Source organism: Cyprinus carpio, chromosome B10, assembly GCF_018340385.1.
Source record: "Cyprinus carpio isolate SPL01 chromosome B10, ASM1834038v1, whole genome shotgun sequence".
Classification (NCBI taxonomy): Eukaryota; Metazoa; Chordata; class Actinopteri; order Cypriniformes; family Cyprinidae; genus Cyprinus; species Cyprinus carpio.
Genome location: NC_056606.1, coordinates 3,318,411 through 3,342,689, shown reverse-complemented (window position 1 = coordinate 3,342,689; position 24,279 = coordinate 3,318,411). Strand labels below are relative to the sequence as shown.

The following is a 24,279-nucleotide window of genomic DNA, read 5'->3' as shown; positions in this document are numbered from 1 at the left end:
TTTTTTTTTTTTTTTTTTTTTTTTTGGCTACATAAAACATCTGCATGAAACAAAAACAGCAGGGGGTCTGAATGAGATGCAAATTCACTCTCATGTTACACTAGCAGTTGTTTTTGGTTTGAATACAATTTCAGGGTTTAAAACAAAAACAGAATGGTCTGACATTATTCTTTTTTTTTTTTGCTACATAAACACATTTGCATGAAACAAAAACAGCAGGTCTGAATGAGATGCAAATTCACTCTCTGCCAGCAGGTGGCGCTTATGAACCAGCCGCAATATAGCATTTCCTTGGTTACCGCTGTAAACAAAGCAGAGCTGTGCTTTATCAAAGACTATCCACCTTTTTCCTCAACGCGTAAGTAAGCCTATGGGTGAGACTTCTGTTTCATTAGCCGCTGTAGGGAAATAACGAGGAGAATAACAACATGCAGTAAACTGTAAAACTGTTTGCAGTACAAACCAGTTTGTTCTTAATTAAGATAACAGATTAAAATAATATGATAGGACACATCAATTGTCAATATCAAGCAGCAAAACAAACTGTTTTGTACATCTAAAAATAGCTGGACGCAAATGAGACCGGAAGCTACACCCATAGAATTTACAATTTATACGGTGAAGAAAATGCTATTATAGCCATCAAAACATTTCCATAAAGTGCCTGTAAAGTTGCAAAGCGTAAAGTCTCAAACTCAAAAAGATATTCTTTATAAAATTTAAGACTTCCACGCTGCCCTCCTAAAACGGCTTGTTTAAACGGCGACATCTCTAACAGTGTGGGATGATTTGCATAGCCATGTTCACGCAAAAAGAAGGAGTAACATTTATTCTCACTGTATAGTTTCTTTCAGTGAGATATTAAAGGGGTGAAAGCGAAAATGATGCGATTTCAAAAGAGGACGATATCCTTCGTCTCTTCCGGAGTGTCGCTGAGGAAATACATCAACTTCACTCTCACTGGTGGCTTTCACATAAAGAAGAAGTCTAATAAAGTTGCAAAGGACTAAAGTCTCAAACTCAAAAAGGATATTCACAGTTTATAAAGGCGTAACATTTCCGTCCACGCTTGAGGCATCCTAATCAACGGCTTGTGAATAAACACGCCAATCCCATACACCTCACTACGTCACAGTGAGCTTTGTAAAAATCCAAATGCGTGGCAGGGCATGGAGGAGAAACAATAATGTACAGTATGTGGAAAATAATGTTTTTTTCTTAAACCGCATAAACACATTCCATTACACCAAATACACAACATAATGTTCTTCTTAGCAACGTCATATGACCCCTTTAATATAACCCCATACCCCCAATTCAATATTGTCTTCATATATTTCGACCATCGTGAACACACTGAGCTGTTGTTCTCTGCCTGCTACAGTATTTTCTCCTCTCTGGCCTCTGTTCCCCGCCCTAGTAGTGAAGTACACTGTGCTGTAGTAATACACTACAAAGAACGGAGAAATGGAATGCAGTTTTGTACTGGTATTTTCGGGATATACTGGGACAGTGATAAAGATCTCGATCGTTGATATGCTGTATTAGTTTACCTAAAGATCATGACGTCTGGTCAAAGCTCTCTCATTAAAACCCCGCCTCCGCAGAGTAACCGCGGGCACGTGACCTGAAACAAACACGTCACTCGCAGTTCAGAGTTGAAAGTCAAGGAAAGCAGAAGCATGGCTGCTTTAGTGAAGTGCAGAGCGCTGCTTCTGCCTTTCCGATCTCAAATAAGCGTTATCAGCGGCGTCTGCAGATCGGACAGTGTTTTGCGCGCGTTTCTAACCAAGAGAGCGCCTCACTGTGTGCGACTGTCCAGCTCCGACGTTAAGTCTGGAGATGACCTTATCGTTAGATACTTGGACGGTGATGACTCAGGTAGAGCACGAGACAGTGAATGATTGATCCCAGAGTTTGTGTCGCAGGTTCATGTGCAATGCAGACACGTACTCTGCAGCTTCTCACATAATGCCCCATTATTTAACCGTTTCAGTGCCCTGCTACTGCAACAAACTGTCATTAGTCTTTAATAAATGAGTTTAGAATTGAGTTTCCAAATCTGCACAATACTCTCAATATTATTAAATGTTCATATAATATTACACTTTCTTGTCACTTCAAGGGTCTGTTTTGTCATGATTTTTCATACGTTTTCTTGCAATTTGTTAACTGTTTATTGTAGTATAACTGTTCTTGTGTTTTAGGGATTGTTGTTTTGGGGATTAATCGCCCGCAATCTAAAAATGCCATCAGCAAAAACCTTGTTACAATGGTGAGTATTTTTACAATGTTACTTGTCAAAATGTAATAGTTAATCACTCTTGGCCACCACTACGTGACTACTTAATACTTAAAAAAAAAAAAAAAAAATGCCGAGGAAGGTTTTTTTTCTTAGATGTACTTTAGAATTACCTGTACTCTCTAAAAACAAATGTTTTGATGCAAAAAATAAAAATGCAACAGTATGAAACAGTCCAACCGATAAACAACTATCATAAGGAACTAAACTAGGACATACATAATATCGTTAAATAAAATGCATTAGAAGGAACTAAAAATACTAGGAACAACTATCAGCGTTTACATATGGTGCCTGGAATATTCTGCGATAATATCCCCCTTTTTATGGTTTGTTTTGTTTTTGCTAGATGTCAGAAGCTCTCGAGTCATTGAAGAAGGACAACAAAGTGCGTACTGTAGTTTTGTGCAGTATGGTGCCTGGAATATTCTGCGCAGGTATTTAGCCAGCGAAGTGTTTAATGCAAATTGTATACCACTTTACAAGGTATGACTGGATTGTGTGGGTTACACTAACATTCAGCTGTATTGTTGGAATGACATTAGTGGTTGCACACATTTTTGATAAGTCAAAAGAAGTTGGGAATCATACATAATTAAGATGTCGTGACACTGAACTTCATGCCGTTTATACAAATGTTAATGCAAAATTTCATCTGCTGCATACGACAGTTTGGTGAACATTGACTTGAATCCAGTTTGCATAACAAAAATGCATTTTGAACACATAAAAAAAAGAGCATGCAAATGTAGAATCAAACTTAAAATAGTTTTACATTCTGATTAAACCATGCTTTGATAAATATATACTTATCTGAAGTAAAAATGCCTTGAAATCTGACAACCAATTCCCATCTCCTCACAATTTCAATAATACAAACATACTAACAAAAAAACTAAAATCTTCAAATTCTTTCACAACAACAAAAATAACAAAACTGCCCATCAAAACATGTTTGTCTGAACAGGCGCAGACTTAAAAGAAAGAGCGAAGATGCAGCAGAGTGAAGTAGGACCATTCGTTACTAAAGCAAGAACACTAATAACAGAACTTGGTAAGTTAAACCACTGAGGTGTTCCTCAAATGTATTTGATATTGCCAGTTATTTAACCAAACAGCTAATATTTATAAGTTAGCACCATTAGAGAATTCCATACAGTCACATTATGCTTAAGGTCATTGTAAATACCAGTTGCAGAGATAAATAATGTTTTGAAGAGTTCATTTAATTATTAATAAATGGGTAATGTATTTTACATTTTATTAGCTGTCATTGCTTGTTATTACAGCTTCATTATTTCAGCCAATGGAAACCCTGCTCTCTAGAGATCAGCTCAGCCGTTAAAAACAAACAACAGTTGACTGCAAATTAGAAAGATGTTGACATGAGAACTTCACTATTCATTTAATGGTTAATCCAGTTTCAGGCATTTTGTTGAACTGTTTTAGGTACTCTTCCCATGCCGACGATTGCAGCCATTGATGGGGCGGCTCTTGGAGGAGGTCTTGAAATGGCTCTGGCCTGTGACATCAGAGTGGCAGGTAGAACGTGTGCTTCATCTCATGACTTTATATGAACACAAGCTGTATCATTCACACAGCTCAAAAGGAATGATTTTTTATTAAATACAGAAAATTATTATGGGCACATGCTTCGAGTGTAAATCCATATTAGAGGTACTCAAGCTGGTTATACTGTAGTTCAGCTCCACTGGAAATCAGGACAAGTGTGGGATTTTTTTTTTTTATTTTAATATGTTCCTTGAGGTTTACTTATAATGTAAGTTTTTTGCACAAAAAAAAAAGAAAAACAAATGTGGAAAAAGTCAATATAATTATATGTCAGCCATAAGCCACTGAATGCCAGTGGGTGGGGCCTATGGTGAGACGAAGACTATTGGTCGATGTCTTGCTCTGGAGGCGGTGTTTATGCAAATGACTGGTGACATCACCCTGCACCTCAGATCCAAAACTAGCCGTTTTCGGGGCTTGATTAAATAAATGCTTTGTTTAAAACGAGGAGAACATTTTAAGCTATGAAACCTGCAGAATGTTTTAATCGTACAAAGACCTCTTATATGCCAGATTTGATTTCTCCTGTCATGACCCCTTTAATGGTTTTTTAAGTGTATCTTGGCTCACTCAGAGTTTTGAATTAACATTTCTTCATTACGCTGTCAGATAGCAGATGGCTTCTTTCGTGCGTTCTCCTCTCACACCCAGATTTAGATTTAATCTGTGCATGATGCTGTAACAGGTCTCCTGCACTTCTTCGAGTGCATCACACACCTTATGCTTTCACACAAATTATTTAGTGTTCTTTTCAGATGCCTCTGAAATTGTTTTCATGGTTTCAAACTGTGAAAGAAACTGTCTGCCGTTGAGTATTTCGACAGGTGTGGGAACTAAACATAACGGTTCGTATTTAATGCACAGAAAAAAAAAACTTGTTTGTGAAATTGAATTTTTACATTTATGCATGTGGAAGTTTTTTAATCCAAAGCAAATTAAACTGCTTTCACTTGTTGATCAGTTTATTTATCAGTATGTGCTGTTCAGTGTCACAAGAAAGTAACTAATTATCTCTAAAGTATTAATTATTGATAAAATAAAATGTCTTTTAATTGGAGCACAGTCAGGATGAGTATTGTGTTATTTATTGTATTGTATGCATCACACCTGATCATTTTATCGCTGTTTACCTGATTTAAAATGTGTGATTTCTGAAGGCATTCATATTTTTCAGGGTCTTCTGAGATTTATCAAATAGTCTAACGGATTCTCCACACTTTGACCTCTTTTACAGCCAGCTCTGCTAAGATGGGACTAGTTGAGACTAAATTAGCCATCATCCCAGGCGCTGGTAAGTGCCTTTCTCTGTATTTGTATTTACTTCTGAAACTCTTAAGAATTGTGTGATCAGTTGTCTTCTTTATTTTTGTGTTTCTTCTTTATCTTCTTCTTTTTATGTTTTGGCACTGGTTTAAACCAAAGCTGATATTCACATACTAAACAGCCATAAAAAGTGTACAGTGAGCAAGAACAGTGCTATGATCTCGCTGCAAATGATTGAATGAATTCAGATTCACCCATTCAGAGATTCTCAGTTAGTATGCTGCCTTACAGGCAAGTGTCAATGTAGACAGCAAGTCATTTAGGCAATAAAATTAATTTAGTTTGTGTCAAGTGTTTCAGTGAAGTTTAATTAGAAACTTTTTGCATCGCTTTTTACTGAATCATATCATGAGACTTGTGTATCATATCAAAAAAAATGTGCTTACTAAGTTTTGGAGCCCAGCTTGTATCTCATAATAACAAACTGGGCCAAATACTTCCAACTGCCAGGAAAAGGAAATCAGAACACAATAAAATGATTATTCAAAGACACGTTTTCTTTAAAACTTCTCTGCATCATTTCCCGGAGTTGCTGTTTTGTTTCAGATGTAGCTTTTTTATCTAAAGTTAGAATAGAAGCAGAACTAAATATTTCTGACGTGCCTCTAAGTGATTTTCACAGATTTTCAAACTGTTGTAGTACCTCACAGTGCAAGATTTGTGCTCCAAATTCAAGAGTATATTATAATTATGTACTATTAAAAAATCTAGAGTAAGAATGTGGATGCTTTGTGGTTGTCTTAATGTAACATACCTCTGGTTACACCTGTTTGAACTTGAGGGCGACTGAGTTCATCAGTTCACTAAAATCATCTTGACATTGCCAAAATGCAAAGAAAATGGATGTGATTTTTCGAGAGAATGTCGTTGTGTGTTTGCAGATGTCGCTGCATTAGATAACAAAATCATTTAGAAATGCTCAAGTGTCGAAATACTTTTGGGACGTCTGTAGCTCATAAGATACCGGACTATTCTGCAGCAGACAGATTTGTTGTGGTTGTGATTTGTTGGGTGAAGGCTAAACCTGTGGCATGTTTTCCAGTTCCCTATCTTGGTACATGTGGTTGAGTTGGAAAGTATGTGAGTTTCAGTATGTAGTGTTGGTCCAGACAGCCATTGAGGTTATCACTCAAGGCTTGACCTGCAGCCAAAGGGGGTTTTGTCTTCAGGATGAAAATAGGTCACCAGAGCTTTGGCATCCGCCACAACAGTCAGAGCTGTATAAGGCTGAGAAACCCTGGAAAAACAGTTAAAATTATTTTATTAATTTCAAATTTAATTTCTCATGTCATGACCCCATTAAGGTTCTTTTATTGTGTTTTGTGTGTATAGGTTTTGGAGACCTATTATTGTGTGGAATAAGGGCCATTGACCATATGATGTCAGAACTGTGATTTCTGGTTGAATTACAGTACTTCAGACCTGCGGTGGTTTTCCTCTGCTTTATGGAGTCAGGGCATGTTCCTTTTAGAGCTCTGTTGATAATATGTAATGCTTGCTTGCTGCTCCAAAGATAATTATTTAATTGGCTCCCTGATTACCAAAGCGTGCTTGATTGGTAGCATTTGGAAAATTGCAAAACAGCACAGGATATTGCTATTTTTCACATAAAGTCTTGAGTTGTTTGAGTAGTGTTTGATAATTCAACATGTCCAGTTATGGGTACTGAATTAAAGAGTATAAGGGAGCATAGCCTGTGGCTGACTTAATCATGCCAGCCTCTTCACAGCATGAAGCTCATTTCCAGTGACTCAGCACATAGTGGGGTCAGAATAGCAAGGAATATGCACACCCGGACTGACAAATCACATGGCCACGTGCCTTTAGCACACATCAGTATGCCAATGGGGAAAAGCAATGTTGGGTAACCAGCAGTCTTCAAATTATCCTTCTTTGGGGGTTTAGCAGGAGAAAGAAACTCATACAGGTTTGGAACAAATTGAGGGTGAGTGAATGATGACAGAATTTAGATGAACTGTCCCTTTAAGTAGTTCCAGGCACTCGTGAGTGTATCTAACAGCACTAAAGAAATATCAAAATCTCCTTACTGATTAACTCTACAGTAAGAAAAGTCATCCCTTATAATAAACAAGTATGAGTGAGTTAATGACAGATCCACTGACCCACTTTTCAGTACCTCAGTATGCTTTAGTTAGCCTGGCCCAGATTCTTCAGAAGGACTGTTGCACAGATCAGATTAAACCGTCTCTGTTTATCACTGGTCCACACAATATCACAACAAATATGAAATCACATGGAGGTTAAAACAGGACACCTCTGAGGGTAGCTGTAATATGTGACCCTGGACTACAAAACTAGTCTTAAGTGTAAATTTTTCGAAATTGAAATTTATACATAATCTGAAAGCTGAATAAATAAGCTTTCCATTGATGTATTTGTTAGGATAGGATGATATTTGGCTATATGAACTATATCAACTATATGAAAATCTGATGTTGCTAAAAAAATCTAAATATTGAGAAAATCATCTTTAAAGTTGTCCAAATGAAGTTCTTAGCAATGCATATTAATAAACAAAAATTAGGTTTTTATATATTTACAGTAGGAAATTTACAAAATATCTTCATGGACATGATCTTTACTTAATATCCTAATGATTTTTGGCATAAAAGAAAAATCGATCATTTTAAACCATACAATGTATTGTTGGCTATTGCTACAAATATACAGCAAGAGACTTAAGACTGCTTTTGTGCTCCAGGGTCACATATGTCTTTAGAAGTGAAAACAATTATCTTCAATCTTGATTCACCTTCTTTATTTTTTACAATAAGGTCCTATTACTTAACGTTAGTTAATGCATCAACATACAATTTGAATTTTTAGATGAGCTTTCTTGAAGTCATAATTCACTAAATCCATTGGCTGCCTTACTGTGGGAAGATCAGTTCAATGGTTTGTTTTCATAGTTCTTCATGCTTCCTGTCCTGTGCTGGGAATGAGTGCGTTACGTGTGCAATGCGCAGGAACACAAGGTCAGTTCAGGCCGGTAGTACAGTATATAGGCCTTGTGTATCAGGAGAGACATGTGAGGCGTGTGTTTTTGTTTGTGAACCATATGACATCCCTGACACACCTTTTAAATTGTGCGAAATGCAGTGATACCAGATAAATGGGGTGGAGTGTTAGATGTTTGTTTGTGCTTGTTCATGTTTTATTTTCCCGTGGTGTTGAAAGACACACTTGAATCATATCTTTACCTTTAAATGTGCTTGTGATAGTGCTGTCAAACGATTAATCGTGATTAATCGCATCCAAAATAAAAGATTTTGTTTATATAATATATGTGTGTGTGCTGTGTGTGTATGTGTGTGTATATGTGTCTGTGTATATATGTGTGTGTGTGTAAGTATATATATATATATATATATATATATACACACACATGCATGTATATATTTCAGAAAAATATGTTATGTTTGTATATTAAATATATATTTAGATATAATAAAAATTATATGAATATATACATGTAAATATTTTCAAAATATATACTTTATGTATTTGTATTTATATATACATAATAAATATACACAGTACACACACATATATGACCCTGGAGCACAAAACCAGTCTTAAGTCTCTGGGGTATATTTGTAGCAATAGCCAAAAATACATAGTATGGTTTAAAATGATCCATTTTTCTTTTATGCCAAAAATCATTAGGTTATTAAGTAAAGATCAAGTTCCATGAAGATATTTAGTAAATTTCCTACTGCAAATATATCAAAACTTTATTTTTGATTAGTAATATGCATTGCTAAGAACTTCATTTGGACAACTTTAAAGGTGATTTTCTCAATATTTAGATTTTTTTGCTCACTCAGATTCCAGATTTTCTCAGAATCCTGGCCAAATATTGTCCTAACAAACCATACATCAATAGGAAGCTTATTTATTCAGCTTTCAGATGATGTATAAATCTCAATTTTGAAAAATTGACCCTTATGACTGGTTTTGTTGTCTAGGGTCACATATATTATTTAAACAAAACTTTTATTTTGGATGTGATTAATCGTTTGATTGCACTAGTTTGTGAGACATTGCACAATTACAGTAGTTAAGAATGTGTGCATACTGTGAGTCAAAATGTATATACTGTGTAACCACATTTTTTAAAATATATACAGTTAATTATTTGCTTGCAAACATTGGGCCTCATTCATTAAACACAAGCAGAATGATTTCTATGTAAACAGTTGCTTTTTGTTTTGTAAATTGTGACGAACTAAACGTAGCAATTTATATAAGAACAAGAACACAGTTATGTTAGTTGAGTTTTATGAATGAGATCCATAATTTGAATGTAGAAAGAAATTAGTTCCTTTTCAGAATTTAGGCCATTATTATGGGCTCAAAAAAGCCCAAAGTAAAGCAAAAACCATAAGGTTCAATCATAACATTTACATGTTATTTGAAAGTAGAAGAACGATCACAGTCTTATGATCCATGCATGTTGAGTCTGTAAGTCCTGTCAAATAGCACAAGATTAGATTAAAGGCTGTAAGGATTGTGTAGCCCTTCCAAGAAGAACTGCAGCACATGTTTGACTGTGACGCTGTTTCTTGATGGCCGCTCTGGTTTCTTGGAATGCAATGTGTAACACTTACCGATTGCAAAACAACCCTGAGCTAACCTCTGTCACACTCTCTGCCCTCCGTCTTTCTTCAGCGTGTTGACTCTGTTTCTGGTAATCTTCTTTTTTGTTGTTGTTGTAAATGTGCTGTATAAAGGCAAAGGCCACTTTCTCACTAGCCAGGACTGATGTGATGCAAGAACTTCCCTGAATTTCTTGCGAAACCTCTGCCGCATAACAGTGTTGTTTGTTACCGGCTCAAGTCATTGAGTTTAGTCGTAGCAAATCCACTCGTATTGGGAACAGCGTTTAATCTACAACATGTATATTTGATCTACTACTGTATTTCTCTAACATCAGGGATTATCATAATATTTAATAAACCATTGAAAAGCCACAGATACACATTTGTTTGTTAAAAACAGTTGATGGCTAATGAAATGAGATTGCAGTAAAATTAGATCTGTCTTATTGTTCTCGGCAGTATTTGCATATTGTGTTGTTTATGGTAAGTAGGAGTTGTGCAATAGAGTCAAAAGATGGGTTGATTAAAATTCATGTGAAAGGAACCTGTCCTTGTTGCAATAACGTGCCAAAACAGCAAATTTCTAACGAAAAGAGTCACGATTCAAAGATAAGCACTCAAAATGCTTTTTTCCCCCTCCTTTTTCTTCTTCTTCCTGAGTTCCAAATGGAATTGCAAAAAACACAAAAAAAAATCATACAGGTTTTCAAAAGCTCTACAATGTTTCAGGAAATCAACCTGCTTTGCTTTGTTTTCTGAGAATTGATAGTTCACGTTGATGGCTAATGAAATGGGAATATAATTAGATCGGTCTCATCATTGCTCATGTTTGTATTTATATATTGTGGTCATCTGAATGAACAGAAGTATAGTCAAACTGGAAAGACAGTCAGTCGGTGTGGCTGTGCCCTAGATGCATAAACACTTTGATTTATTCTTGTTTTTTTTTTTTTTGCTACTGTGAGTTGGCAGTTGCCCATGGAGGGCTGGGAACTGCTTTATTAGTGAGCACTTATGCAACACGTCCCTGCGCTTTCACGTGTAAACATATTTCACACAAGAGCTTGAGTAAGAGTTGTGCAACGGAGTCAAAAGATGGCCTGATTATGTGAATTCATGTCAGAGAACTCAGAAGTTGCAGTAACATGCCAAAACAGCACATTTCCAAAGAAAGTTTCATGATTCAACGATTATAATTGGAGATAGATATAAATGGAGGCTTCAAAGTGTAATTTTTTCTTTTTCTTTTTTTTTTGAGTTAAAGGTGGCTTGATTTCAATAGTGGCACGGCACCAAGTGGATTTGCAGAAAGCCCTAGTGTGTTTACACTCTTCAGGAGATCAACCTACAAATGACTTCTAATCAGGGTGCACTTAAGTTTTTCAGACATGAGAGAGCACCTGGAGATTTGGTTTGGTGATCGCACGGCATCTAGTGTGACCCATTATAGTATTGCATTTTACCTGTTTTTTTATATATAAAATAATAAACAAAATAATAAATATTATACATGTATATTAATAACACTATTGTATTATATTGTACTATTTTTCATAATTATTTTGGTCGTGCATGTGCACCTGCACACCACTTATGTGCATCCCTGACTCATTAAAGAAATTCACACAAATTAAAATTTAATCGCCCTCATGTTTATCCAAACCTTTATGTTGTGGTGTTTTCTTTCATATTCAATCTTCAAACAGCTATTTTCCATACAACAATAATTAGTGTCTGTGAAAACGCAATAAATAAAAACACACCATAGAAAGAACCATAAAGTTGGTCCATTTAAATTGTTCTCTGCTCTTCTTCTGAAGCCAGACGATAATATGAGGAACAGACTTAAATTTGAATCATTCACTGATAATCCTCCCATCCACAGAAACTTTCTCCATTTTAGGCTACATACAGTATCTCCTACTGTATCTCTCACTCTCTGTCCCATGCAACTGCATTCAGTTATGCCACGTGAGGAAACCAGTTTGAACCAGTGGCATTTTTTAATTGGAATGCAGACGTGATTATCATTATTTGTTTGAAGAACAGACTGAATTTATGTAACTAAAACTTTAATGGATCAAATTTTCCTTCTAAATACTCGTCATGCCTAGAGTAGCTAAACCGGTAAAATGTTTAACATACTTCATATGAATACTTCCAGTGCAGTTCATTTCCTGGTGTTGAATAGATAGGATTGTAGCTATTGTTTAAAAACATCACAGCCAGTCATGCTTATCGGGTTGGGCAGGTTCAGATTTTCATCGACACACACTCTCCTTGTGCCTTCATTTGTCTGTTGACAAATCGGAAATAAATGAAAGCTCCTAGGAACATGGGTGCAGCCAATAAACTGTGCCAATCATTTGTAAGACCCAGTTTAAAGACTTATCATAAAACAATTAGCTTTGTTTGGTAGTTTTCTGAGACAGGTGTTTCTAACGCTCAGCCTCTTCTGTGAGTCAGTATCATGAGAGATTGTCTTGCAACGGTGAAAGACCAACACCTTTCAATGTGTGCAACAAGCACTGATCACATGAGAGTTTCTGGGTATTTGGAGAGGTGGACTTAAGCACCGTTGAGATGCAGTCTTTTGTTGCAACTGTGAATTAAACATGCATTTCTCAGATGATTAATGTGGCTGATCAGACAGTTCTTGTGTCAGAACTGACCTGAAATCAAAATATTATATCTGACCCAAAATAAAAAAGAAATATTATTTTTTTTTTTTATTTTTTATTTTTTTATCAGAAAATTGACAAAATGCAGCCTTAGAAATATGCCTTCTATTCCATTTCAAACAAATGCTTTGTTTATCAAACAATCCTGAAATATTGTATCACGGTTACCATAAAAATATTAAGCAACATAACTGTTTTCAACATTAATAAGAAATGTTTCAAATCAGCGTATTAGAATGATTTCTGAAGGATCATGTGAGATGCTGATGATGCTGAAAATTCAGTTAATTACATTTTAAAATATAGAAAAAAATAGAAAACAGTTCTTTTTAAATGTAATAATTTTTCACAATATTACTGTTTTCATTATTTACTTAATTTTGTAATGATTCACTCAAGTCACAATGCAATACGATTCATGATACTGATTTTACAGTGCAATTTTCTCACAAATTGTTTTTTGTTTAACCAAAATGATATTTAAGATAAAATATAAATGGAAAGGTGATCTTTTATTATTTCTCAGTCAAAATGCTGCACATTTCTTTGTGAAAATGGAAATATGTGAAATAGCAACACTAAATTACAAATTTTAAACAAATCCCAAATAAAATAATAAATAATACATATAAAAGAAATCTCTTCATATAAACAAACTGTGCTCTTTCCATTTAATAATCGAGTCGCACGGAGCGGATCATATGCACGAGTCGGCATATATTAAAAACTTTTATGACTAAACAGCCTCAGCATGATTGTGACCACTATTTAGTTTTACTAAGAGTTTCATATTGAATCTAGGGGCTAATCTATTAGACTGTGGCTGTCAAATGCAGCTTTACCGAGCTCACCAGCTCTGGCCCGGGCAGATATAAAAAAAACGCTATTGGCTGTTTTAAAAAGGGGGCGGGGCTGCTCGATATGTCCCACCCTCTCTTCCTGTTTCAGTTGAAATTACCAGTCCCTCCAGGATTTCAAGGGATTTTTGCGGCCTAAAATGACAGATTTTGCTGCGGCTTTTTACAAAATTTGCGGCATTTCTTATTGTTTTGCAGGAAAAATATATTATGACAAAATCTATTATAAATTATGACAAAAATCATAATTATCGATTATTCCCTTGAAATTGTAATTACGATTATTAATAAAGATTATCACAATTTACATTGAATGATGTTTATACCATTGTTTGATGCAACTGCATGCTGTATTTTTATATGAAAATAAACAAACTGAAAACACACTAACTGAAAAACTTTAAGTGCTTTTTTTGTAGTATTATGCCTCAAATTTCAACTATACATCGGATTGGTTTCTTCTTTAAATTATAAAAAAGTAAAAATATGAATGGTATTATAATGTTATACTAAAACTAAAATTAAAATAATGGGAAAACCCTTTAAGATACCATGTAGAAAGAAAGAAACGCATCTTAAGCACACAGAATAACATAAGTAGACTTTGAACGATTGATGTAATTGTGGCATCCATAATTGTAATTGCGATTAGAAATTTGATTAATTGTGCAGCCCTACTTTACCCTAAAATAATCATTCATAAAATTCAAAAAGGTTTACATTAATCTAGCATCATAAAAGCATTCTGAGCCGAGGTGAAATTACAGACTCAGCCGCACGCACAAGCGCTCTTCAGCTCTCTTCTTCATCAGCATTTGAGTGTGCGGATAAAAACTAGAGAAGAGTGCAATCCGCTGTTAAAATCTAAGCTCAGAATCAATTCCAGAGAGAATCGCGATGCATTCGGAAGATCTCAGAAACGATCCACGAACAGATTCTGCATCAATTTATCATTGCAGCCCTTGCAGTAATAGAATATGTTTGCATTCATAATGATAAAAGTAGTGCACACAAAATAGTAGCTGCTCCGTGCTCGGGCACGGTTAGCGCTCACACTACATGTGTACCATGCCTGATCTCAACTGAACCATGCTCTGGCCAAACCTCTTCCAACCGGTTGGGCCAAAGCTCGGCTGGGCGTTTGACAGTTCAAAACGCCTAGTGCGAGTACATACTAAGTGTAGACGTCCTTAAAAACATTTAAGAATCTTTCAAACCCCAAACTTTTACACCGTTATGTATGTATTTAATCAGACTTGCTCAGAGTGTGATTCCCAGTCACAGATTTTAATAACATGTCTAGTAGAATAACTGGCTCTTTGAATCACATTTGTCATGTTCTGGCTGCAGGGGGAACGCAGCGTCTGCCACGAACTGTAGGAGTGTCTGTAGCTAAAGAGCTGATATTTGCGGCGCGGGTGCTGAGCGGGGATGAAGCCAAGAGTCTTGGCCTGGTGAATCACGCTGTGGAGCAGAATAAGACTGGAGATGCGGCGTATCTGCGAGCTCTGGATCTGGCTCGTGAATTCATCCCTCAGGTATAAACACTTGTGCTGCTCCATTCAGAGGGTTTCTTAGTGCACACTGTTCTAATGAAGCTTTGATGGTTGTTCTCTTGCAGGGGCCAATTGCAATTCGAATTAAAAATAAACCAAACAACCATCAAAAACATTAAATACTCCACTTGAAAAAATATTTTAATATTAAAAATTTAAATCTAACCGCCATTGGTATCACAAACATTATCTCCTCTATTTGAAAAGATATGTTTATTTTTATATTGTGTTGTCTGTAAGCAAACCTATCAGAACAGATATACTATGATGCATACGATAAACCGCTGTGCTGTTCTCTCATTTCTCATCATGTATAAGCTTACCATTAAAAGTGTGTTTGTATGTGAAGTCATGGGCAGCTGTCATCCTAGATACCAAAGAGAGAGTCTGCTTCACGACATTACCTTGACCCCAGAGGCCGGCCTGTCAACACCGCAGGTCCCTCAGGCCCCAGGTCCCTTAGGAAGTGACCTAACAGAGCAGATACCTCCTCAGCTTTTCTGTTGAAGTCATTAAAAGAGGAATAGCCAAGATAAGGGCATTGGAAAAATACAATTCACTTCCATTTCCAGCTAAAATGAACATTAGTGCCAGTAAAGCACCAACAGATTTTATTCTTTTATCACACAAGTTATGATTACATAGGCAGGTTATTAAACAAAGACTTATTTTCGTACAGTTCCTTGCACGGGTTTATGTCCTCAAGACCCTTTTATCATAGTGCACGATTTGTGAAACCATGCATTTTGCTGTTTCCCTCACATAACCAGCTCTGTATGAATCGCTTCTCTAAAAAAGTAAAATTGCTCAGTAGCGCACCTGGTAAAGCATTGTACTTGTGATGTGAAGTGCTTAAATACGAGTCCTGTGAAATACGAACAAGTTAAAGAGCTCAAAGACTTGTAGAAGCAGTCTAAAACAGCATGGTTGCCTCAGCAAATTCACTTTTATCTCACATTTGCTTTTGTTAACACTATCGTTTAGGTTTAGTGTAGCGATACACCATACACCAGATTAACATTTATCACCAATTACCGGACATTTTGTTTCAGAAGTGCCATGATGTGTACTGTAATAAAACTCTGCCAGATTTATAGTATTCTGTCTTGCATAAAACTGAACGTGCTTTAAGCACCACTCACCTGATGTTTCACTTTGAAGGAGTAGTGAAACCTGCAAGTAGCAATGTAAAATTATTTTGCACTAATGCTGCCACATACAGTTATTTCCAATGAGCCTGGGTTGAAAAAAACAATTCTTCACTAAGACGCAAAATAGCTTCTTTGTGTCTGACCTTTTTTTTTTTAGTAGTTACATACAGAAAGAGCTCTATTGAGCTGCTAATGCCAAAGGGCATTTTCTTAAAATTCAGTTCTTTTTCTAATGAAGGCTTCATATGTTTATGTTTTTTACAAAAGTAGGTCTCTTTGTTGTCATGAGGAGCTCTTGCACGTTTTTGGTTTGTTCCTACAGCTACAAGGAGAAAAGAAAGTGTGTTGTGTGCGCATTTAGCGTCATTTCAGACTTTCTCTATCAGGTTAATACAGGAATTTGTGGTTCATATAAACAGTCTGCGAATGTCAGCTGATGACGCAAGACTGGTGAATGATGTTGTTGATTTGTTCCAGGTGGATTTGAAGACCGGATTAGCTATTGAAGAGGCATGTTATGCTCAGGTTTGTTTACACAATCAACCTTTCCATGAATCTTGAGAATCAAACTACAATTTTGATCTTATATTGTTGGGATGGGTTCCAGAAATAAAAACCCCATTTGTTTTCAACATTGAGTCATTTATTTTAACAATGATGATTAAACGTTACAAGAGTCATTTCCATGTGGGCGGCAGTCTGACAAATTTACTGGAGTTCAAGTCCCAGCTTGAGGTCTTTTCCCAATTCTGTTTCCCCTCCCTTTCCTGTTTCTCCTGCCAAAATGTCCAAGAATTAAGTATGTCAAAAGAATGCATGCAGTTCTTTAGTTTTATATAATAAGTCTATGCATCAGCCATTTCAAGTGTTAACAAAACACACTTCATGAAGAGAGCAGACGCTGGCCTAGATCACTCAGGAAGCCACTATATTTAGCTCTTAAGAAGCACAGCTTCAGCGTTCCTCTGATATCTGCGACTCTGTTGTCTCCTAGGTGATCCCAACCAAAGACAGGCTGGAAGGTTTACAAGCGTTCAAAGAGAAACGTCCTCCTCGCTATCAGGGCGAGTAACTGCGGCCTAAACAACCCAGTTACAAGCTGCTGCCTTCTGAATCGTCTGCCACTGTTGGCGAGTCTCGTGAAGAGTGTTGCATATGTTTAGAGCGCTGATGATAGTAAAACCTGTGGGGATTTGAGCTGAAATGTTTGAAAGATGAAAGCTATTCCAACTTCTTTTTGCATTGTATGTCCTTTTGTTGTGAACTTTCTAACTATTCCTTGTGTAATGTAAAGAGTCTTTGACTGTTCATTCTCATCTGATAAAATAAAATTGGGTGCATTTCAAATGAACACAAAACGGTAACTTTTACAATGTACATTACTCTATTGACGACGTGTCCGCTCTGAGGAGCATGTAACCCATACTAAATCTGGTTGGGTAGGTGCATCAAAGCTGCTTTCACTTTAAACATGTGCATGTAAGCATTCCAGTCAACATCCACACAGATTTTGCCCTAAGGGTAATGTTTTTAGAAAAAATGTTGTTAGGAATATTTGTAATTTATGCAATAAAGCCTTAAGACGTATACATACTCTGTGTCATTCAACAACAAATCCATTCAAAATGGAAAAAGCTCCAAGATAATGCTGATAAGTACTGAAATATAACCTTTATCTCACTTCCTCCAAGTGAGTATTGCATTAAGGTGTTTACTCATGTTATCTTACAGCTACATCCTGTTCTTTATAGGTTTAATATCAGGCAGTAAAACGTGTATATATGTCATCACTGGCATAAAAAACAGCTTTATTCATGCTAATGGTCAAAACAAGGAAACGTATGACAAGAACAAGAATGTAAGTGGGTGTGTGTGTTTATTTTTGTGTAACTTTATCTAACTATCAAAAAGCAGAAATAAAATTGTGTTCTGCATTTCGCTTAGTCATACAAAATTGTTTTGCCTTGTCAGTAATCCAAGAATCACTTGATAAATCAAAAACTTGAACACACACACACACACACACACACACACACACACACACACACACACACACACACACACACACACACATATAATATATATACATATAAAAAATATATATATATATATATATAGTTGTCAACATTTGAAGTGGAGCAAAAAAGTTCATCAAAGTTGTCCTAAGACAAAAACGGGTATTGATTTGGTTTTAGGACAACTTTGATGAAAGGTTTTGATCCACTTCAAATGTTGACAACTGTGTGTGTGTGTGTGTATATATATATATATATATGTATATATATATATATATATATATATATATATATATATATATGTGTGTATGTATGTATGTTTATTTATTTTAAGGGATTTGCATGTCAAAAACACTGACCACAGTTATCATGCTTCTGAAGGACCCAGAAACACTACAGATACATGATGCAATAGATGTCACTTTGGTTAGACACATTTAAGCAGTGTGTAAATTTTATTAACACTTATATTTCACAATTATTCTGTAACATTGGCACAGAGGGTCACACCTAAGAGGAGCTCCATTCCCAGAAGCTCTGCAATCATTTCACTGATGCCAATAGCTACGAGAAGTGCTGAAGCTGTTAAAACCTCTTAAAATCACTTTAGCAGAAACAAGCCTTATTTAGCTTCAGGGCTTTTTTTAGCGCTCAAAAATGTTAACTGCCACCCTAATAGAATATTACAGCTGTGGGTGGAGGTTTACAGTCTTTGTTATTTGAGCTTCAGCTGCAAAAGAGGAAAAAACCCAGACTGTTGCAAGAGCTGCTGTGTCAGCCGACAGGAACGCTACCCCAGGGGCTGATGGGGGATTGTTTCACCCACACCATACTGCTGCTGCATTCTGAGAACTGATGTAATGATGTAATGCTTATCTAATGTACACACAGCAGGAATGCACATGACTGCCGCTGTATGTCTCACCCCAGATTATATGTTCAGCTTTGGCTCATGTCCACTTTAATGCTGATGTCACTTGGACTGTTTTATATTCCATACCATTTTTGTAGAATGATGTGTGTGTGTGTGTGTGTATATATACAAAATGCATATGTAAGAAGTTTCAGTCATAAAAATATGACTTTGTTTTTACAAATTAGTTTTTTAGGGTATACATTTTTTCACTTGTGTTTTTACACTCAGATGTTAAGCAATCTAGAATAACTTGATAAATCAACAATTTAAACACGTGAATAGGATCCTGAAAGATTAGACATTGCAATTATTAGTCATGGAATTAATAGTATTAGTAGTGCAGAGATGATTTCTGAAGTATTGAGCAGGAAATGTCATGCTTTCTTGTGTGTTCAAAGGCTTTTGGGAGGTTTGTCTCAAAGCCTTCATTTCTAGAGTTCCTTCTTCCAGCCTGTTTTTTCTTTGATGACAGCACTGCAAAATGTGGTGGCGGCTCAGGAATTTGAACCACATCCACATCGTAGACAGCTTCAGCCCACATTCCTGTGCTCAATGGAGCCTTTATTCCAATGGTTTAACGTGTAGCATGTCTTCACATGTGCTCCAGCTATCAATTCCTCATTATAATCACCCCCTGAAAAGGTCGGCAGCACCACACCTGTGTCGGCCGCAAGAATGTGCTCACCCTTGATGACAGATCTCAGATCATTCGACTTAACAGCCAACAACTGCCTTTGTCAAGCGTCTTTCAGTAAAGACTGGGCGCCCTTCACAATTGGACTTGGAATGCTTTTTAAATTCCTGTTTAGTTCCTGGTAGCAGTCAGGATCCAAATGTGTCATTCAAATTTAAATTTAAGAATATTAATAAAAAAAAATTTGAACAACACAAAAAAACCATAAACATCACACAAAAAACGCAAAAAAGTTTTTCAGAAACATTATATGCCACACAATTATTATATTATCAATTATATCAATTTTAATATCAGTGGTATAACAAATCACAGCAGGGTGTGATATTGACAATTGAAATGAAATGATTATTTCAAACCTCATGTAAAGGTGTCTTGCTGTATACAGCAATGTTTGGTCTGTTCTAGTGTCCCAGATTTGCTCTTAAATGTAGGACTATTTGTGCAATATGTAGTTGACCCATTTTTCTGTAATGACTGAGTGTTTGGTAAGTGTAATGTGACGGCTGTATTTATTAGTCTCAGTTGTCAATTGAAAACTGCCAGTTAATTAGAGCACACGTTTATAAAAATCTCATCTCAGACATACGTGCATAAGATGCAGTATTCACGATGTCCTCATTACATCAGCTTATGTAAATCCGCTTTGAAAATTGATAGCCTCCTTTTAAAAGCGTCACATATACATCAGCAAATATATTTTTATATCACATTTACATTTGCCAGATGCTTTTATCCAAAGTGACTAACAGTTGAGGAATACAACAAGTGATTTATAAAATGGCAATAAACATGAGAAGTGCCTGTTATAAAAGGTTTCAGTCATTATTAACATTATCAGGTAAGTTTAGGGTTGGGTTTGATGTGGGTGTGTCGTTTTAGCGACACGCCCCAGATATTTAAACGTCACTGGACATTTCACTTTGAAACTGCCTATTTGCATATTGATTACCATTTGTATAACCACAGTTTTACTACAAATACCATGTGTAATCTATAGTAAGTGTAGCAAAACCATGGTTAATTTGTAGTTACCACGGTTTAACTGTAGTATCCATGATTTCAGGTGTGTTTAGATGTGGTATGTCACCCCTATAATATATATGTGACCCTGGACCACAAAACCAGTCATGAGGGTTAATATTTTGAAAGAAATTTATACATCATCTGAAAGATGGATAAATAATCTTTCCATTGATGTATGGTTAGTGAGAACAGGCAAATTTTTGGCTGAGATACAACTATTTGAAAATCTGGAATCTGAGGGTGCAAAAAAAAAAAAAAAATCTAAATACTGAGAACATCACCTTTAAAGTTGTCCAAATGAAGTTCTTAACAATGCATATTACTGATCAAAAAGTAAGTTTTGATATATTTATGGTAGGAAATTTACACAGTATCTTTATGGAATATGATCTTTACTTAATATCCTAATGATTTCTGGCGTAAAAGAAAAAGAAAATGATAATTTTGACCCTTACAATATATTGTTGGCTATTGCTACTAATATACTCATGCTACTTTTGACTGCTTTTGTGCTCCAGGGTCACACATATATTTTTTAATGCAAACCTTGGCTTGTATATTTGTAGGCCATGTATGGTGGCTTTGTTTTACAATAAATACATTTTCCATCACCTTCCCTGTAATGTGTGGTAAACTGTTTTGAAATGAACGTTTGTCGCATTTTTTTATTTTATTTTTTTTACTATTGAGGCTTCCTCAACAAATTTTTCTCAGAGCTTTTATGTGCCGCCCTTCCATTATCTGAAGTGCACTGGGAACTCTTGGCTTGGTTTTGTATGGTAAAACAATCATTGGAAGTTGTTAGGGGAAGCCCAGAGCTGCCTCACACACACGGGTGGTTTGCGGAGACGAGGGAAAGGCGTTTTTAAGGCCCAAGCCTACGTGCTAAACCTCCCCTCCACGCTGACAACATGGCTCACATTCCTTCCTGGATATAAACAGACCTATAAACGTTTGCTTGTTTCCACACATCGGTGGCCAGCGTGAGCATTCATTTCTACACACTGATAAGAAAAGTGTTTTGCATAACATCCAAACGGCGGTGCATGTTTTCAGAAATACACCACTGAAAGCAACCGTTAAAATTACCAAAATCTGACTGAAGGTTGTCCATTTGTTCCCGTGTGTGTTCAGGAGATGGTATCTCCAAAACTCATGAAGTCTGGACCCCCAGCTGTTGCACGGAGAGATGCTCGGAGCCTTGCATCATGTGTTTGCTTGCTTCTCCTCTCGTTTAAGCATGTGGCCAGCAGTTCATTCCATGGTCACGGGCACAGCAACCGAAGCAGAGCTCATATGTGGAAAGGGGCCTTCCTTCACTTTCCAAAACCTGTGTGACCAAACCTGACACTGTTTCGCGGTGGTAAAAGCTGGTCACATAATAAAAAGCATTTGACCAAATCAACTTAGTATGAAACTGTGTGCGTTAATGGAGTGTAAAGAAGCAGATGTGAGATGTCTGTGTGTCACTTCTCATCATACAGCTCAACTTGTTCCATGATTCATCTTAGCTTTTGAAAACGTTCCAGAAAGAAAACGGATCTCCCTGAGAGAAATAGCTTTTAGTTCCTGGAACGCCACATGTATTTCCACAGAGACCAAATTAAACTATTTAGGATATTTAAGTCTATTTCCATTCTTAATCAAAACCAATGCACAGTATGCTTTAACACAGATTTCATACAAACTGATCACACAATGTATATCTTGAAGGTATGACTGGAAATCTATTGTGTTGAACTAAATAAATGTGACAACACATACCCTACTGTCTGGGGTCAGTCAGTTTTTATTTATTGATTTTTTTTTAAATACTGTTCTATTCATAACCAAAGATTTCTTTAAAAATATGAAAAAAAGAAACTGTGTGAAACAAATAAAACTGTATTCAACATTGATAATAATCAGAAATGTTTCTTGAGCAGCAAATCAGTATATTAGAAATAAATCATAAAAAAAATTATAAAATGAAGACTGGAGTAATGATGCTGAAAATACAGCTGCACATCACAGCAATAAATTACATTTTAACATGCATTCACATAGAAAAGAGTTATTTAAAATTGAAATAATATTTCACAATATTACTGTTTTTTGTGTAAATATATACAGCCTTAGTGTCCTGAAAACATTTAAAAAAATATTAAAGTCCCCAAACTTTTAAACATGAGTGTATCTTAGGATCCATCTTCCAAATCCTACTGAGCTGATCATGTTGAGGCATAATTTGTGTGCTACAGACGCATAATTATGCTGCCTTATAACTTATGTAACATTCTTTTAGCCACATTTTAAGACATGGTTCCTTTGTGGTGAAGGCAATCCCAAGGATTTCCATAAGCTCAGTAAGATAAAAAAAAAAAAAAAATGTATCCAAGATGAGAGACAAAGCACAAAGCAATTCAAGCGTTGATTCTAAATATCATTTAATCCAATAAAAATGCCCTGTGTGTTATTTACAGTGTTGCTGACAATTAAGCGCATTCTAAATCAGTCACTTATGAGCTTCCATTTCAGGCAGGAATCTGCTTTAGAAGGCGACTGCCAGTGTATACAGGCATTAGACACCAAGGCAGCTCACTAGGTTTTGGGACAGAGTCCGAGTGTTTAGACGGCCGACTCTGAGAAAGCTCGTTCTGTGAATGGGGAATCTGCGCCGGCCGAATCCAGCTCTCCCTCTCCTCCAGTACAGCTGCTCCAGACTCACGTGTTGCTATTCCTAGCCGCACCCAGGAGCTATAAATAGCTGTCTTTCTTTGCAGACCGCTGGAACACGTGCCGTCAGCCTTCGAGGCAAGAGGAGCCAATCAGTGGAGAAACTGGAACCATGTGATTTTATTGTTTTTAGATGGAAGTTATGGTCATATCTGTGTTTGTGGAGATAAAATGACTGTCCTTCACAGAAGAGCTCTATTGAAGAATGTTATGTTTGCCTTTGAATAGATGGATAAGTCAAAGAATACAACAAAAGCGGAAGACGTTTTATCAGATATACAGGAGCCACAAGTATTTGTACACTTCAGTCTCACTTAAACATATCTGAATGTCATAGCATTTAGAAAACAATACTCTATATCCAAATAAGGAGGCATTTATTTGAAGGAAAGACATAGGTTTACTAAGATAAAACAACAGAATGTCAATAGATGTTTTGATGAACTACTTCTGCTGACTTCATTCACTAAAATTCACCAGGATTAGTTCACCCAAAAATGAAAATGTACAGGAAATGTACTCACCCTCAGCTCATCCAAGATGTTGATGAGTTTGTTTCTTCATCAGATTTGGAGAAATGTAGCATTGCATCACTGTCTCAGCAATGGATCCTCTGCAGTGAATGGGTGCCGTCAGAATGAGAGTACAAACAGCTGATAAAAAGTGGTCTGGCCTGAATCAGGAGAGAAATCTGCACAGATCAAGCACCGTTTACAAGACAAACAGACCAAGACAGCTCTAAACAAATATGTGGGTGGATTTTGATGTGAGAGACAACAGGAGATGGAGCGTGATTATGGATTATGGACTTGGAAGTGACGGCTTAAAGGTAAAATGCCTTAACAGATT

At 36.3% G+C, this 24,279-nt stretch overlaps 1 protein-coding gene across 1 annotated transcript; it reads left to right on the top strand.

The window, feature by feature from the left end:
- The first annotated feature begins 1,623 nt into the window (after positions 1-1,623).
- LOC109104632 (methylglutaconyl-CoA hydratase, mitochondrial-like) lies at positions 1,624-17,653 on the top strand. The gene is made up of 10 exons (XM_042731972.1): positions 1,624-1,881; positions 2,208-2,275; positions 2,652-2,739; positions 3,270-3,356; positions 3,752-3,844; positions 5,109-5,165; positions 14,708-14,895; positions 14,979-15,014; positions 16,353-16,589; positions 17,059-17,653. Exons 1-10 carry the CDS (start codon positions 1,683-1,685, stop codon positions 17,134-17,136), a joined length of 1,131 nt encoding a protein of 376 aa, XP_042587906.1. The 5' UTR covers positions 1,624-1,682; the 3' UTR covers positions 17,137-17,653.
- The last annotated feature ends 6,626 nt before the right edge of the window (positions 17,654-24,279 follow it).

Excerpts from the sequence above, each read along its gene's own strand:
- LOC109104632 (XM_042731972.1), top strand. The coding sequence starts at position 1,683 with ATGGCTGCTTTAGTGAAGTGCAGAGCGCTGCTTCTGCCTTTCCGATCT. Across the intron at positions 2,276-2,651 it reads GCAAAAACCTTGTTACAATG|ATGTCAGAAGCTCTCGAGTC; the intron begins GTGAGTATTTTT and ends TGTTTTTGCTAG. Across the intron at positions 5,166-14,707 it reads AGCCATCATCCCAGGCGCTG|GGGGAACGCAGCGTCTGCCA; the intron begins GTAAGTGCCTTT and ends TTCTGGCTGCAG.